Here is a 16,136-nt window from a genome sequence, read left to right as displayed (position 1 = left end):
TGTTAGTTAGCCATTTGAGCATGTAGCTTGCTAGCTCAAAGTTTGTTGTTGTTTCCCGTATTGAAGGGATTTTAAGAATGCCAACACACAGAGAGCGGAAGGCAAGAGGCGATGTACTTCCGCTGATCCAGACTAAGGGATCCTTGACGTGAAAAAGTTTGGGAACCACTGGTCTAGACCATACTCTATGGTTCTTGGGGGACCCAACAATTCCCCCAAGAACCATTGCACTTAGTCCGGCCGACACAAGAAAAAACTTGTTTTTAACAGGCCGAAACCTTGACCAGAACCCGAGTCTAGGTGGGCGGCCATCTGCCTCCACTAGTTGAGGGAAGGATTCATAAACACAAATCTTTACGATATGTTCCCAGATGTTTTGCAGTTGATTTACCTTCACTCTTAGGGCGGTGTGGTGGCTGTGTGAATGCAGCCTCCCATGTCTGCGTGGGTTTACTCCGGGTGCTCCGGTTTCCTCCCACACATGCAGGTGAACTGTGTATGTTTGGATTGTATTGGATCAATCAATTGGAATAAATGAATTATAATTACAATACTAAAGATATTGAATTGTAATTTTTGCTCTGTGTGTTTTTTTCAATAATATATGTTAAATGTCATCATTCATTCATTTTCACTGTCCTGGGGGGTTCTGAGCTTGTTGTCAAGCCAATATAGACTTTCCCTTTACTTATTTACATTGATAAAATGAAATTGTTTCTTTCTTTTAAATAAAAATAATTTACTAAGATTCAAAATGAATACAGAGTTGAATTAATGTTATTTTTGGGCTGGATGCTGAAAAGGCTTATGATTCGGTGAACTGTTCATACTTATACAAGGTTTTAGGAAAATGTAGGTTTCATGATGATGCTATAAGTATTATCAAGAATGTATATGACAAGTCATCTGCTAGAATTAAAAGGAATGGGCATTTAACAATTAGTTTAACTATTAAAGTCCCCTTAGTATTGTTCATCGAACCACCGATGTCCTGATTTAATTGAGTGACCCCTCTTTCTCTCTTCCAATTTCATGAGATCACTTCTAGTATTTGGATCTTTGTCAAGGTATAAATTAAATGTACATAAGACCCAGGTGCTAGTTTATAAATAAGACCCTCCTGATTACATAAAGTCTGATTATAAACTTTAATGGCAGGCAGAATCAATGAAATATCTCAGGGTGTTTCTGCCGAAAGATTTGGACAGACCCATCTCCTAAATCTCTAAATTGAACTTATTACCAAGTCTTTTGTATCTGTTTAAAACCTTGCCTGTTGATATTCCAGATAAGCAATTTGTGGAGTGGGACAGACTTATATCAAGGTGCCTTTGCCAGGGCAAAAAACAAAGAGAAGCCATAACACTCTCCAACTGCCAAGAAAAAAGGGTGGTTTAGCACTGCCATGCCTGAGGGACTATCACAGGGCTGCCCATAAGAGCATGAATTTAACAATTGAAAGATATTGAGACTGCTCTGACAGACAATACCCTAATTCAAAATATGAGGACAACCCACTGGACCAGTCTACCTCTGAAAATATGGAATGATGTGATAAAAAGGTTAAATCTAAAAACTGTAGAAAGGTTTCTGACATGGTGTGCATATGTCACTGATTTTACCCCTGTATACTCAAGACAGCTGGTATAAAAATTGGGCTACAAGTGTGCTCTCTGCGTAAAGTACCAGTGTGACTAATGGGGAACTTCAAGATTTTCAAATCAAGATAACTGGATAAGAAGATAGCAAAGGATTTTATTTTACAAATGGGATTTGTACATTTTTCTTTATCAAGTAATCAGGTGGATATAGAAGAAACACAAAAGAAGGGCAAAATGAATGCATTTTACTCAGCTTAACAAAGCCTAACAGAATTTATTTCTACAATGGATTTTTGAACCAGAAAGCAATCTCTACAGCATATGTGAAAGAAGAAATGGGTACAATTATGTATGTATTGCTGGAAGAATGTGATACACTTTTTGTATTCCACAGAAGAAGAAAAAAACATTTGAGAGGACTTAACTTGCTGGAGACAATGTGATTTTGTGAATGCCACATATTATCATAGTTTTTGGGACTGCAATTCATTCATTTTGGCAGGACATGTAAAGGTTGTGGAGAGTATACTCATGATATTAAAGTGCTCATATTATGGTCATTTTCAGGTTCATAATTGTATTCAGAGGTTATATCAGAATAGGTTTACATGGTTTAATTTTCAAAACAAACACCATATTTTTGTTGTACTGCACATTGCTGCAGCTCCTCTTTTCACCCTGTGTGTTGAGCTCTCTGTTTTAGCTACAGAGTGAGGCATCTCACTTCTGTTCCATCTTTGTTGGGATGCGCAGTACCTCGGTAAGGACTACTACCCAATAGAGCTGAAGATCTTTGCTTGCGCTCTGGGTGGCGCAGTAAATGAGCGGTCAGGTGATGCATTTCGATTAGCGTGAAAATGTATTCTGAGGAGGTGAAACGGAGCCTGGCCTCTGGTGATTACGTTTTTGTTGCACTGGCACAGAAAGCAAAGTCTGAGGTGTGGAAAACTTTAAGCCTATTTAGAGTGCTGAGATGTTACAATGTTACAGAGGACTTATTTTATTTCTTTGTTCCAAGTTCCAAGTGGCCTATAGCCTACATTAGTCATGAATAAATGATGTTAAAAAATGTATAAATGACTCATTCTTGACAAAAGGCAAAAGAGCTGTGTGCATGCGCACATTTGAATAATGTCGGGCTGTAAACAGGTTCGGGCTTTTAAAAAACTGTCAACCAAAATGTACTTGTCTGGCTCAGGCTGAATTCTGTCGGGCTGGGGCCTTGTTGGCCCTAACTTTTAAGGCCTGATTACAACTCTGCTAACCAGTCAGAAGCAGAGTATGAGGTCGTGCCACACTAGCAGCTAGAAGAGCATTATAACGTGTGTTACAAAGTGACGCATGTTCGTCACGGAAGTAAAGGCTGGACTACAATAGAGCTGTTTGGAGCAGTTTGTGAACAGTGTTTTCTGTTGGAGATGGCAAGTCCCTTTGGGGTGGACTTTGGGCTTTTTCACTTTGTAAACCTATAACGTGCACAAAAAAGATAACACAATAAAGGAAAGGGAAAAAGCATAATATGAGCACTTTAAGATTCCTATACCTGCAGACTGACTTTAACAAACACTATCTGGAGGAAAAGTGAAAGTTGGGACAGCTCAACGGTTACCCTAAAGTTTCATATTTGTTTAAGCAACCTAAAAACACATTAAGTCTCCTCTCTTGTTCACAATGGAGAGCCTATTTTGTTTCCTATATTTATTCCATAGCTGTGCCAATTTAATCTATACGTTTGTGAATGTATAAAAAAATAACCTTAAACAAAATCCTACTGGAGGAAGTCTGGTTGATTAGTCAAATTAGTGACTGATCATATCAAGCACTGTGCGAGCATACAGGCAGCGTGCCCAGAAATGTTCTTGCCTATTTTAACTTTTAAAACAGAGGGACATCAAGACAGAAATATAAAACAGAGTTTTATTGACAAGTCAAAAAAATGTTTCTTGAGGTTTGAAAGACAATCTGCAAAAGCTGAAAAACTAAAACAAGAACTGGGCCGTGGTGTCTTCACCTCTTCTTGAAGCCATACTTCTTCCTTTCATAAAACAGATCCGTTTTAGAGCTGCCCAAATTCACAATCTTAGGACAGCCATCCCGCTGTAAAGGAAACAGAAAAAGCCTGTTTAAAAAACAATAATAAGCAATGCAATATAAAAAATCTCACTAACATGGCCTGCTTAAATCCTTATACAGGCTCTTTTCTGTGACGGATGAAAAAATAAATAAATAAATAAAAAGAAGTGAAGTGTGCTTAAGGACACTCACATCTTTCTCCTGGATGGTGCACTCTTTACAGTAGTAGGCATCAGATACTCCGGGCCCTCCGCAGATCACACAGCGTCCCTGATAGGAGCCGTAGTTACACTCATCACAGATGCGCACCAGCGTGCACGGCCTCACATAGGAATCACAGATGACACATTTTCCATCACCTAAAAGGAGCATGGACGAGAGAGAGAGAGGGAGAGAGAGAGAATTGAGAAAATAAGGGGAGGAATTCAATTATGTGGGAAATATGAGCAAATAAAATATATTATTTGTAACCGACTAACACAGCCTCCACCATAGTCAAACAACCACCGCAACTAAATTAAAGTTGAGAGAATGCATCATTGAAATATTTCCCAGCTGCAAGCTGCGCATCTTTGTAATGTAAAATCTGTTTGATGAGGCAATTTACAACACATCTTTGCTCGAAATATTACTACATTGATTGCAAAAAATGAGAATTCAGTTTCAGTCCATCAAATAATCAATCCCTGCAGCAGGATTCAAGTGCTTACTGAGTAATCACATGCGTGTATGAATGTCAAAAGGTTTATCAACAACGTGGAAGAAAGTATATTAGTACATAAGGTTATATATATATATATATATATATATATATATATATATATATATGACATGAACCAATACTTCTTTTTAGCTAGGAAACCATGATTGGATTTTGAAGGTGATTATCACAACTGCACTAAGTGCAACTTGCACAATAGGTTTATCTACATCTTTATCAATACTAGTTAAGTAATTGTACATTTTTATTCCCAGCTTGTATATATTTTAAATATTTGTTCTTGTATTCTACCCATTATTATTTCATGTATATGTGCTGTGTGTCTGATGTTTTGCTGCTGTAACGCTGTAATTTCCCATTTTTTAGATCAATAAAAATCGATCTTATCTAAATGCTTATGCAGACCTAACGTTACTGAAACCGATGCAAAGGTGAGGAAAACAATCACTTTAAGCTTGGAGGGAGAAACACATTCTTTGTGATATTAATAATAGGAGGAAACACTTACATTTCTCGCAAAGCCTTCCGATAGCTGAGGAATAAAAACAAAGCAGTGTTACCAAGCTGGCTAACAGTTCATTGGAGCGAATAGCCCATTACTTCCTCATATGTTACAGTACAACCCATTATTAAATACCGTAAAATAATGTTCCGTCAGACTGTAACAATAGTCAGCGACAGACCTGTAGACGTTTCTAAGCTCAACACCATGGCTAACATTCTTTCAATGAAATCCATGCTGCTACCGTTAGCATGGCAGCTAGCGTTATCTCGAGCAAAACAACAATAAAAGACCCCCAGCAGCAACAAAAAGAACAGTGCTAAATAGAGTGTGAAATAAAAAAAATAGGCTTAAACATACCAACACCGGCTTGTTTTCTGCAAAAGATCAAATCTGGATGATGTTTAGCCATAGTTGGCTAACGTAAGGCAAGCGCTACTGATTTGGTTCAACTTTCACCTTTGACCGGTAAACTTTGTAAGAGGAGGCCCATTACCAAGTACCGCCACCTAGCGGCTCCTATCATAAACAAATCAGAAGACGATTATCGACTGGGTCTTGCTCATGGATGTATTAAGAGAACTTAATGTTATACTTCCTTTTTTTATATTTTAACAAAAAATAAAATATATTAATTGTTTTTCATTATACAGTACTGGGTGCTGTGCAAATATCTTTATAAATAAAAAGTAGAAATACATTTTAAACTGCCACCCCTCTTCTTTTCAAGATCCTTTTAGTTTTATAAAAGTCAATCATATATTAAAATGCTATCTTGCATGGTTGGAACGTCAGTATGTATGTAAAAACGACATAAACTATACTAGAGTGATAAACAGGAGTTTAAATTACATTTTGTTAACAATCTGAATAAAAATCAAACTACTGTACATATTTTGTCCTTCGAGGACCTGCGAGACCGCGATTTATAAACCCGTGACGTCACCACTGACCGACACATCTTTGTCAGTGAACAAAATGGCAACCTACTGTCTCACTGTCGCCCGGCTCCAGGTAAGAGATGGAAATTGGCTAATTCTACCATATTTATAAATCAGTGAAGGATGTCATCTTGCTGTCTTACATTAAACAAATCCTTCGAAGTGTTAACCTAATTAAAAGCTTTAAGAGCGGCTGCTGTGAATAAATAAGATGTGAAACGGTCACCGGCTCGTTGGCCAGGTCATCGTGTCCTGACTGCACTGAACGCATCCAGTGGGCGCCGACTAGCTTTGCACTCACTGGCTTAATAAAACATGCCTAATGTCTCCGTTTATAATAACTCATTACCTATATCATCATCCCTTAAATGAACAGAGCTAGGTTAGCTTTAGAAATGGAGCTTGGTGTTTGAAAGCAAGGTTAACCACAAGGTTAGACACAGAGGTGACCAGCGTGGAAAACACAGAACAGTGTTAAATTATAGCAAGTAATACAGCAAACTCTCTCTTGTTGCCAGTCTCTTTTTTTTGGTGCAATTGCTCCAAGAGAAAGTAATCCATTCCGTCTGTTGTAAAGTTGACAGGGTGTAACGTTATGTCATATGTCCTTTAACAGCAGTGTGCTATTAAGATACAGCTGACCTAATAATAACGGACCACCTGGTGTCTAAACTCTAATATCTGAACCCAGGGTGAGCTCTAATTGAGCTCTATTCAAGCTTTGATGGCTACATGTTGTAGGAAAAAAAATAAAATCAGAACATCTTCTTCTGATGTAGATATAATAAACTATGCATTTAAGTATGTTTGTAAAATCACATTATCATTTTACAAATATACACACACATTGGACTGAGTAACTGTCATTTTCAGCTGGCATTGGAGGATCTTGAGCCAGTAAAAGCTCTGTAATAGGCTATTACTTCAGTAAAAAAAAAATCTATGCATCCCATTTCCTAAAAATACCATGTAAATCAATAGATAGTAATAGACTTCCCAGCCTAAGTTTGATTGTGATCAATGTCTGCACCATACTTGGATTTCCAATTGATATATATATTAACTCTTGAATTGACAACTTATTAATCGATTGACAGCACTCCAATGAATGAGAGAACTCTTTGCTACCAGCTGCTTGACACCAGAAGTCAGCTGGTTAATGGCTGTAGGTTCAGCTGCTCACTGTCAGTTCTTTCACTGAATGATGGCTAATCTTTAACACACATTGGTCATTGAAGACCTTAAGTTGTCTGACAGTTTGTTCTCTCGGGTTTCATATTTGATAACTTAATTTTTGTAACTATTTTGAAGGAGTCTACTGAACGGTCTTGCTCTTCTCTGGTGATAGCATGCTCATCACCCACTAGTAACTGGAGTGAGTTTATGGGTTAATAAGTGCCCAGCTCAAGGGGGGGGGGGACATAATTGAAGTCATGTTTACATATCAACATGTTAGGTACATTTTCTCTTTCTGCTTTATTTCAAAACGTTTTTTAAAAAAAATACAAAATTGATACAAACATTTTCAAAGTGGTGAGGGCTAATCTTATTTTTCAAATACATTCTGTATGTGGGAAAGCAGTGTGGCATTTACAACAGTGTGTCTGGTTTTGTCCACAGCGCTGTGATTATGCTCATCATACTTGTATGTTTTTTGTTGTTGTTGTTGTCTCCAGCTGGCTCTGGGCCATGGGGCACGGCGCCTGCATGTATCAGCAGCTTACAGAGCCAAGGCCAAGGTGTCTATGAGCCGCTTCGAGCCCACTTCCTTCGTCAATTATGAGAGGCTCCAATCCAACATTGACATTGTGCGAAACAGGTCAGCGCTCTCCTAATCTACCCTATATTTGCTGTGTTTGATGTCTAGAGTTTGTTTTTCCTTTACCACAGTTTGTCATCATATTAGCAGCCTTTACCAACTTTTGTCAGTCAGCATGACTCACATAGGGCTGGGCAATATATCGATATTATATCGGTATCGTGATATGAGACTAGGTATCGTCTTAGATTTTGGATATCATAAAATCGTAATATATTAAGTGTGGTCTTTTCCTGGTTTTGAAGACTGCATTAGAGTAAAGTGATGTCATTTTCTGAACTTAACAGACCGTTCTAGCTGTTCCATTATTTGCCTTTAACCACTTTGTCATTAAATCGACATTTCTGATGATTATTTGTCAAAAATCTCATTGTGTAAATAATATTTTGGTAAAGCACCAATTGTCAATGCTGCAATATCGACATCAAGGTATTTGGTCAAGAATATCGTGATATTTGATTTTCTCCATATCGCCCAGCCCTAGACTCACAGTGCATTATCTTCTCACTTTTTTTTTTTTTCTTTTGCTACATTTTATTTTTTTCTACATTGTACCGTTATTCTCAATGTCTGACGTGTTCCACCTTGTCTGATGCCGCAGCACCCTACTACTAATAAAATGCTGTTTTTTAAATTTTTCTGTCCAGACTCAACCGGCCACTCACCCTGTCAGAGAAGATCGTATACGGCCACCTTGATGACCCCCACAACCAGGAGATCGACCGCGGTCGCACGTACCTGCGGCTGCGTCCCGACCGCGTGGCCATGCAGGACGCCACGGCCCAGATGGCGATGCTCCAGTTCATCAGCAGCGGCCTGCCGAAGGTAGCCGTGCCCTCCACCATCCACTGTGACCACCTGATCGAGGCCCAGACCGGAGGAGTGCAGGATCTGGCTAGAGCAAAGGTGGCGGCTCTTATTTGTTTACAGTAATCAAAACGAATGTCTCAAAAGTAATGACTTTGTTAACCTGCGTCGCATTGTCATCGTGGTTCTCATCTTAGGAAGTCAACCAGGAGGTCTACAAATTCCTGTCCAGCGCTGGGGCAAAGTATGGAGTTGGCTTCTGGAAACCAGGCTCTGGAATCATCCATCAGGTATTGATGCTTAAAGTTTGGATGCGGTGCCCTGAAACGACAAAGCCATCAACAAGGCAATTCAAAGTGCTTTACATAAAACATTAAGCTGCTTACACACACCGACGGCCGACCGTTGACAGAAAAGCCAGTCAAAATGATCAGTCTCCCCGTGGTGGTCCAAAAAGTGCCACAGAACGCACCAAAAAGACGAGACGTAATACATCTCTATAACAGCAGGCGGCGCTAATCTGTATTGTTGCCCAAGAAATGAAAACCGGCAGCTGATTGGACGAACGCGTCACATGGGTTTGTTTCCTCCGGAAATTCAAAGCCAGACTGTCATGTCGGCCGTTCAGAATACGATCTCATATTGTACTAAAATAGTTCACTGAAACATGTTTCTCATGATTCACATTTTAAGCGAGAAATAGGTCGTGCAGTTGCTGAATCTGTCTTCATTTCAGCTCAACAAAGGTCAGTTTAAAAGATTTTCGTCAGATTTTGAGAGACTCTAGTCACCTCATTCCGCTCGCCATTTCCGGGTGAGTCCCGACTGCCCTGCCGGCGACTGAACATGTCAGGTCGGCCAAAATGAACGCCGACAGCCCCCCAGACTGACGACGGCACGGGACACACCGAACAGATTCGAGTCACGGACCTCGCCAGACTGTCCAACGGCCGATAATCGGCTTAATGTGTCCACACCATTAAAGAGCAGTTAAAAACGGTCATGAAAATAAAACAGACTAAAATAGAATAAGATACAAAGACAAGAAAAATATGTGCAGTGCAGTGTAAGAAATGAGTAATTATTTGATTTAATAGGTTGTAGGGACGAGTTTGGGAAGGCAGGTGTTGTATTTTGTGTGGTGTGTAAAATGTTCCTCAATAAATAACTAATTGTTCTAAATAATAGGACAAATAGGTTTGGAATTATTTCTACAATTTGAAATCCATTTTTTGTTATTACAGAAGGAAAGTACCATTGGGTACCGGAACCAAATTTCAGGCACCAGTAAAAATGTGAACAGTACCCAACCCTAACGTTCAGATTCCCTTTCCAAACAGATCATCCTAGAGAATTACGCCTACCCAGGAGTGATGCTAATCGGCACAGATTCCCACACGCCAAACGGCGGAGGGCTTGGTTCCATCTGCATCGGCGTTGGAGGAGCAGACGCTGTAGATGTCATGGCAGGAATCGCCTGGGAGCTCAAGTGCCCCAAGGTTAGCCGGATCCAATAGGTTCTCCTGTCTGTGTCTTCTCGGACCGTCTTGTTTCCCTGTCGCCCTTATCCGAAATGTTCCGTGTTTTCCTTCTTCAGTAACCGTAGTTGTTCTTCTATCCACCTCTGAAGTTCCTCACCGCAATTAACTCCCCGATCTCTTTGTCGAAAGGTGATTGGCGTGAAGTTGACCGGTACCCTCTCAGGCTGGACGTCTCCTAAGGATGTCATCTTGAAGGTGGCCGGCATCCTGACGGTGAAGGGAGGCACCGGAGCCATCGTAGAGTACCACGGACCAGGAGTTGACTCCATTTCCTGCACTGGTGAGTTAAAACTTGACTTCATTACACTTTGACGTCCTTTTTTTTAAAATCTTGCTTCTCAGCTGTTTGCACATACAAATTATTCATCGGTTTAGTTGTGTGATGTGTGGGTTTCATCCTGCCCAGGAATTAGGGTTGCACGATATTGACAAAGTGTGATATTGCGATATCGATTAGGAATATTTCAATATAGATATTAATTTAGATATTTTTAAACATATGTAAAATTACAAAAGTTATGGGAAAACGCAAAAGTTTTCTTACAACACAAAGTTTATTTCAACTGACGGTCACATTGGACTGGTACAACATGAATAAATAAATAAGGACCATGTCTATAGAACAGGACATGTTCTACTGGTCGTACAGTATAAAATAAATTAAAGAGAACAGGACACAACTTTTCTTTCGCTTTTCTGATTCATTCCGTTTAGTTGTCTCTATCCATTTCTTCACTCACACTGTCACTGTCGAAATATGCACACACGTGTTACGCTCCATAGGGTTTGTCACGTAGTGGACCCGTGCGCTGACGTGCACTAACATGTGCAAGTGGCACGCTAACTGGCCAATGGAACATGATCATTACAGCGTTTCAATCTGGCTCTAAATCGAACACAACTTATCCACACAGCCAACGGACGGGACGCAGCACTCCACAATATAAACAAAATATTGTAACCCCTTTCGATATAATACTGCGCAACGTGATATTGTGATAACAATATTGAGTCGATATATCATGCACCCCTACCAGGAATGGCCACCATCTGCAACATGGGAGCAGAGATTGGAGCCACAACCTCAGTGTTCCCCTACAACCACCGCATGAGGACCTACCTGGAGAAGACTGGACGTGGTGGTATGTTTAGGGCTTTGGCCATATCATTATCATTTTATCTAATGTTTTTTTCATACTGACAGAGACGAGGCAAGACCGGTCTGTTCTAAATGAAAGCTTGGTGTCTGGTTGGCAGGGTTCAAAAAGAACTTTTTCGTCCAACAGCCAAATGGCTAGTGAATGTTGAAAATGTTACCAGCCACTCAATAGATTATTTGATTGTTTTCTTGCCTGGTGAGTGAAGCAAATCTACCAGCCAATTGCAGATTTGACCAGAATTTGGCTGGTGGATGGTGCTAATTTTAAACCCTGCGTGTTAGTCTCGACACTTACGCTCACGTTTCTTCCCAGAGATCGCTGCCCTGGCTGATGAATACTCCGACTCGTTGGTACCAGATGAAGGCTGCGAATATGACGAGCTCATCGAGCTCAATCTGGACCAGGTCTGCCCTTTTATCTGTTTTTATTTTTAAATAATCTTTCTGCCTTCAGTGGATACTTCAAAGTGTAGAGCAACATGAAATAGTTTTTACTTCTGTTTTTTTTTTTCTTTTTCTTTTTTTTTACAGGTTATTAGAAAGTAGGGCATGGAGGGATGACACCAAAAACCCAAATCACATTTTTTTTAGTTGGATATTGGATGTGAAAAGAAGGAAATGGTTCTAACATTGCACTCTAGATGTGTGTGAATTTCCCATGCCAGGAATAACTTGTATAGTTCTATTTTATAGTGATCCATTATCTGTTCAAAATTTTCTGTGCAAAATGTTCTATTAAAGAAAAGATAGAAAATAAATATTTGTGTGAGGTTAGTTAGAAAAAATGAAATCCGAATCGGCTAAAATCGGGATCGGCTGGCCTAACTCAAAGAAAATCGGAAAATCGGAAATTCGGAATCGGCCTAGAAAGTTGTAATCGGTGCATCTCTAGTACTTTAATTATACTTACTATACTTACCAATACTGGAAACCTCTCCAAATCCAGCCAGAATTCTGCTCTACTTCTTGTACACATTGCACCATTATAATTAAACATGAATACGCTGCAAAATGTATGCATGCATGAGAAGTCTACTTGACCGCTCCAGGCACAGCGTTAGGTTTATTTGAGAATAAGTGATTTCCTTGAACGTTGTGTTACTTGTTTCTCTAGCTGAAGCCCCACATTAACGGACCCTTCACCCCTGACCTTGCTCACCCGGTGTCTGAAGTGGGTGCTATTGCTGAGAAGAACGGCTGGCCGCTGGAGGTTAAAGTTGGTAAGAACTGAACCGAGATAGAAAAGGCTGCACAGCTTTAGTCCTACTAGATACCATCTGGCTCCTTTTCTCATTTTATTTAAATTTTTTTAGGTCTGATCGGCAGCTGTACCAACTCTAGCTACGAGGACATGGGCCGCGCTGCCTCTGTGGCCAAGCAGGCTTTGGATAAAGGCCTGACGTGCAAAGCTCAGTTCACAGTCACCCCCGGCTCGGAGCAGATCCGCGCTACCATCGAAAGAGATGGATATGTGAGTGTTGCAGTGTGGTCGCACCTCCCTCTGTACTGTTGAATGTGTCTCTGGGTGATGTCAAAGCTCAAATGTGTTTGTGTCCTCCTGTAGTCAAAGATCCTTGGTGATGTTGGAGGCGTGGTCCTGGCCAACGCATGTGGACCCTGCATTGGACAGTGGGACAGGTAGGGTCTTGTGTCATGACTTACAGTGTCCAAATAGTTCAATATAACTTGTGTTTCCTTTTTAAGTTAAAATAAATATATATTGTGTTTTGCATTCAGGCAGGATGTGAAAAAGGGAGAGAAGAACACGATCGTCACTTCCTTCAACAGAAACTTCACTGCCAGGAATGACGCTAACCCTGCAACACACGCCTTTGTTACCTCCCCTGAGGTAAACGCGCACCAAATCCACACTGCTGAATGGAAGCACAGGCTTCCAGTTTGGAAGGTAAACGCCCCACATCTCCTCTTCTTCCTCAGATTGTCACTGCACTCGCAATCGCCGGCACGTTAAACTTCAACCCAGAGACGGATTACCTCACAGCCGCCAACGGCGAGAAGTTCAAGCTGGACCCCCCCAACGGAGATGAGCTACCTGCCAAGGACTTTGACCCGGGCCAGGACACCTACCAGCACCCACCCCCTGACGGCTCCAGCGTTAAGGTGGACGTCAGCCCTACAAGCAACCGGCTACAGCTGCTGGAGCCCTTTGGAAAATGGTGTGGCGGTGATCTCGAGGACATGAAGGTCCTCATCAAGGTCCGCGCGCACCCCCCTCCCCCCTCTCCCCCTCTCCCTGTTGCATCTTTAAATGTTCACACTGCAGGCTGTATTTAAAGTCGAAATCTTTTTTTTTTATATTTTGCCGTTCCCCGTCTCCACAGGTGAAGGGCAAATGCACCACAGACCACATCAGCGCTGCCGGACCTTGGCTGAAGTTCCGCGGCCACCTGGATAACATCTCCAACAACATGCTGATCGGTGCAGTCAACAGCGAGAACGATGCCATCAACAAGATTAAGAACTACCTGACAGGGGAGTACGGACAGGTCCCCGATGTGGCCCGTCACTACAAGGTGAGGACTGCAAGAGGGGAAAGGGTGCAGGTACTGGATTTTTGGGCCAAAGCTGCTCTTTGGCAGCACACCACTACTTTTTATTGCTTTTTAAATTTTGGCATGCACAGACTTTGAGTGGGGCCTCCATCTACTACACTGTATTTGTGCTCTAAAAAGAATCACATCCGTCTCTTTACTTTGTTTTTGACATTTATTCCCTTTTTTTTTATTATTTATTTATTTTTATTTTTTTGGGAAAATGTATTAGCAACAAATCTGACAACGCGATTACTAATTTTCAAGCAAAAAGTCCTTACGCTGGTGAGGGAATGTGAGGATCTGCTGCTTTTCTGTTTGATCATCCTCATCGTAAGATGAATGTGTTTCGAACCAACAGTTCACACTGTTGCTGTGGGGAATATAATTAAAGCGAGACAGTCTGATCACGTTCAATACATCCGTCTTGGGTTGCGTGGTGCAGGTGAACAATGCTGTAAACACTATACATCAAAACCTACACCATATATCTCCACAGCAGGACTCCCGTTAACCTCTCGCGCCAATTACAAAATCTGGCTTAACACTCTTTCCATCCTTGTCTGCGTGTGTGTCTGTCTGTCTGTTTGTGTGTGTGTGTGTGTGTGTAGGCCAACAGTGTGTCCTGGGTTGTGGTGGGAGATGACAACTACGGTGAGGGCTCCAGCAGAGAGCACGCTGCGCTGGAGCCCAGACATCTGGGAGGAAAAGCCATCATTGTCAAGAGCTTCGCCAGAATTCACGGTACTGCACAATTAACTGCTGAAGATGGACAGTACTGTCGTAAAATTCAATACGTGAAGAGAAGTCTTTGACGGCCCATTTAGGGCAATGTCCAGTAATTTTTTTTTATTTATTTTTTTTGTAGTTTTTCCTGAACTTATGTAAAGAAATGTGTGGTTTTTACCTGAAGTGAAGAGTGTGTGAAATCTTAACACCTCACCATTCATTCTCTGAAATAACCAACATGTCTCCCTCCTGTCAGAAACTAACTTGAAGAAGCAGGGTGTGCTGCCACTGACCTTCAACAACCCGTCAGACTACGACAAGATCCGCCCTGATGACACGATCTCCATCAGGGGACTCAAAACCTTCGCTCCAGGAAAGGTAAGCGGGGCATTACAGGACAGAAAGTCGCTCGCTCACAGCTTGCAGTTGTCTCCTTAACCCTCCTGCAGCTGTCACAGAAAAGCGTCTGCAATGAGAACCTGTTCTCGTTCTCCACAGCCTCTCACCGCGCTCGTGAAGCACAGCGACGGCAGCGAGGAGGCCCTGGAACTGAACCACACCTTCAACGAGACACAGATCGAATGGTTCCAGGCAGGCTCCGCCCTCAACAGGATGAAGGAGCTGCAATGATGGAGAGGAGTGAGAGGAACAAAACATGTGGAGGAGGATTTTCGGTGGGCTGGGGGTGGGGTGTGGGGGGGGACAGGGTGGTGTGGATTGTGTGGAAGTTGGGAGAATAACATTGGTGCTGTTAATGATTGTTCCTTGATCTGCATTTGCACACAGTTTGAACTGAAGAAGCGTGTCTGTATACCTCTCTAAAAGTTAGATGCAGATTAGTTCATATGAAGTGCCATGCTAATGTTGATGATGGAACAATGGCAACTGGTCTGCGGTCAGATATTTTCAAAAACATAGGGCATAGAGTTCTTGAAGGTACTGTAAGCTGCTATGTTTTAAAGTCCAACAGTGATAACCGGTTAGAAATCTGTCCGTTGTAAAAACGAAGCTTTGATGAGCACACAAACACACACATACACACACACTTTTTAACACACTAAGCTTTGACCCGAGCCGTGGCATAATGCCCTGCCAGCTGATGTGCTGCCTGGGTTTTTGCAGCTGTTCAAACAGTTCTGTAAAGCGTGGAAGCCACTTGACACTGGAGCTCAGCCAGCTGATCACACACTTGAGGATTGTGTTGCACACTGCATGCACGACAATAATCCGCTTTAGTCAACCATTGTCAATCAACCTGCCCCGGTGTTATTTACACTCCACTTTGACGAGGTAAACACTGCCGTTGGCTGCAACCCTGGGTCCATTTAAGTGTAGTTGTCGCTGCAATGACCACGTGGATCCGAAAGGAACTTGGTGGCGCATGCGTTCTTTTTATTTTCTCACATACTTGCGGACCGCCTGTCTGCCCCCTAGTGGCCTCGAGGAGATACTGTAGTGTCGACAAGGCTAAATGACAGTTTTTAAAAGCAGCACCTAGTTGACACAACTGTTTTTCTAGGGATTGTTAAAAGGCATTCTGGGAAACAGGAAATCACATAAGTGCTTGCGGCCGTTTGAGAACAAGTGGATTCAACGTAAAGGTAAATTAAGCTCACTTGACAGACTGATTACTGTACATCTTTACAGTGAGAGCATTTAGGGGTCGGTTTTTGTATCCATGTTTTTATTCA

General features: G+C 41.6%; 2 protein-coding genes across 2 annotated transcripts; one reads left to right on the top strand and one right to left on the bottom strand.

The window, feature by feature from the left end:
• Positions 1-3,504: 3,504 nt before the first annotated feature.
• Positions 3,505-5,397, bottom strand: phf5a (PHD finger protein 5A). Its single transcript, XM_039787280.1, has 4 exons — positions 5,258-5,397; positions 4,904-4,927; positions 3,867-4,033; positions 3,505-3,698 (listed from the first exon to the last, which is right to left on the bottom strand). The coding sequence occupies exons 1-4, from the start codon at positions 5,307-5,309 to the stop codon at positions 3,609-3,611; spliced, it is 333 nt and encodes a 110-aa protein (XP_039643214.1). The 5' UTR covers positions 5,310-5,397; the 3' UTR covers positions 3,505-3,608.
• A 440-nt stretch (positions 5,398-5,837) lies between these two features.
• Positions 5,838-15,124, top strand: aco2 (aconitase 2, mitochondrial). Its single transcript, XM_039788684.1, has 17 exons — positions 5,838-5,911; positions 7,515-7,657; positions 8,305-8,563; positions 8,662-8,754; positions 9,805-9,963; positions 10,135-10,285; positions 11,043-11,147; positions 11,478-11,569; positions 12,279-12,384; positions 12,478-12,635; positions 12,729-12,802; positions 12,902-13,013; positions 13,103-13,381; positions 13,507-13,698; positions 14,328-14,460; positions 14,702-14,823; positions 14,944-15,124. Exons 1-17 carry the CDS (start codon positions 5,876-5,878, stop codon positions 15,073-15,075), a joined length of 2,346 nt encoding a protein of 781 aa, XP_039644618.1. The 5' UTR covers positions 5,838-5,875; the 3' UTR covers positions 15,076-15,124.
• The last annotated feature ends 1,012 nt before the right edge of the window (positions 15,125-16,136 follow it).

This window comes from Perca fluviatilis, chromosome 21 (assembly GCF_010015445.1).
Source record: "Perca fluviatilis chromosome 21, GENO_Pfluv_1.0, whole genome shotgun sequence".
NCBI lineage: Eukaryota > Metazoa > Chordata > Actinopteri > Perciformes > Percidae > Perca > Perca fluviatilis.
Note: the sequence above shows the minus strand (reverse complement) of the source record. Positions and strands in the feature narration are given on the sequence as shown.

Coding starts and splice junctions, on each gene's coding strand:
- phf5a (XM_039787280.1), bottom strand. CDS start 5,309: ATGGCTAAACATCATCCAGATTTGATCTTTTGCAGAAAACAAGCCGGT. Junction 4,928..5,257: donor CAGAAAACAAGCCGGTGTTG/GTATGTTTAAGC, acceptor TTTATTCCTCAG/CTATCGGAAGGCTTTGCGAG. Junction 3,699..3,866: donor GCACCATCCAGGAGAAAGAT/GTGAGTGTCCTT, acceptor TTTCCTTTACAG/CGGGATGGCTGTCCTAAGAT.
- aco2 (XM_039788684.1), top strand. CDS start 5,876: ATGGCAACCTACTGTCTCACTGTCGCCCGGCTCCAG. Junction 5,912..7,514: donor TCACTGTCGCCCGGCTCCAG/GTAAGAGATGGA, acceptor TGTTGTCTCCAG/CTGGCTCTGGGCCATGGGGC. Junction 11,148..11,477: donor GGAGAAGACTGGACGTGGTG/GTATGTTTAGGG, acceptor GTTTCTTCCCAG/AGATCGCTGCCCTGGCTGAT.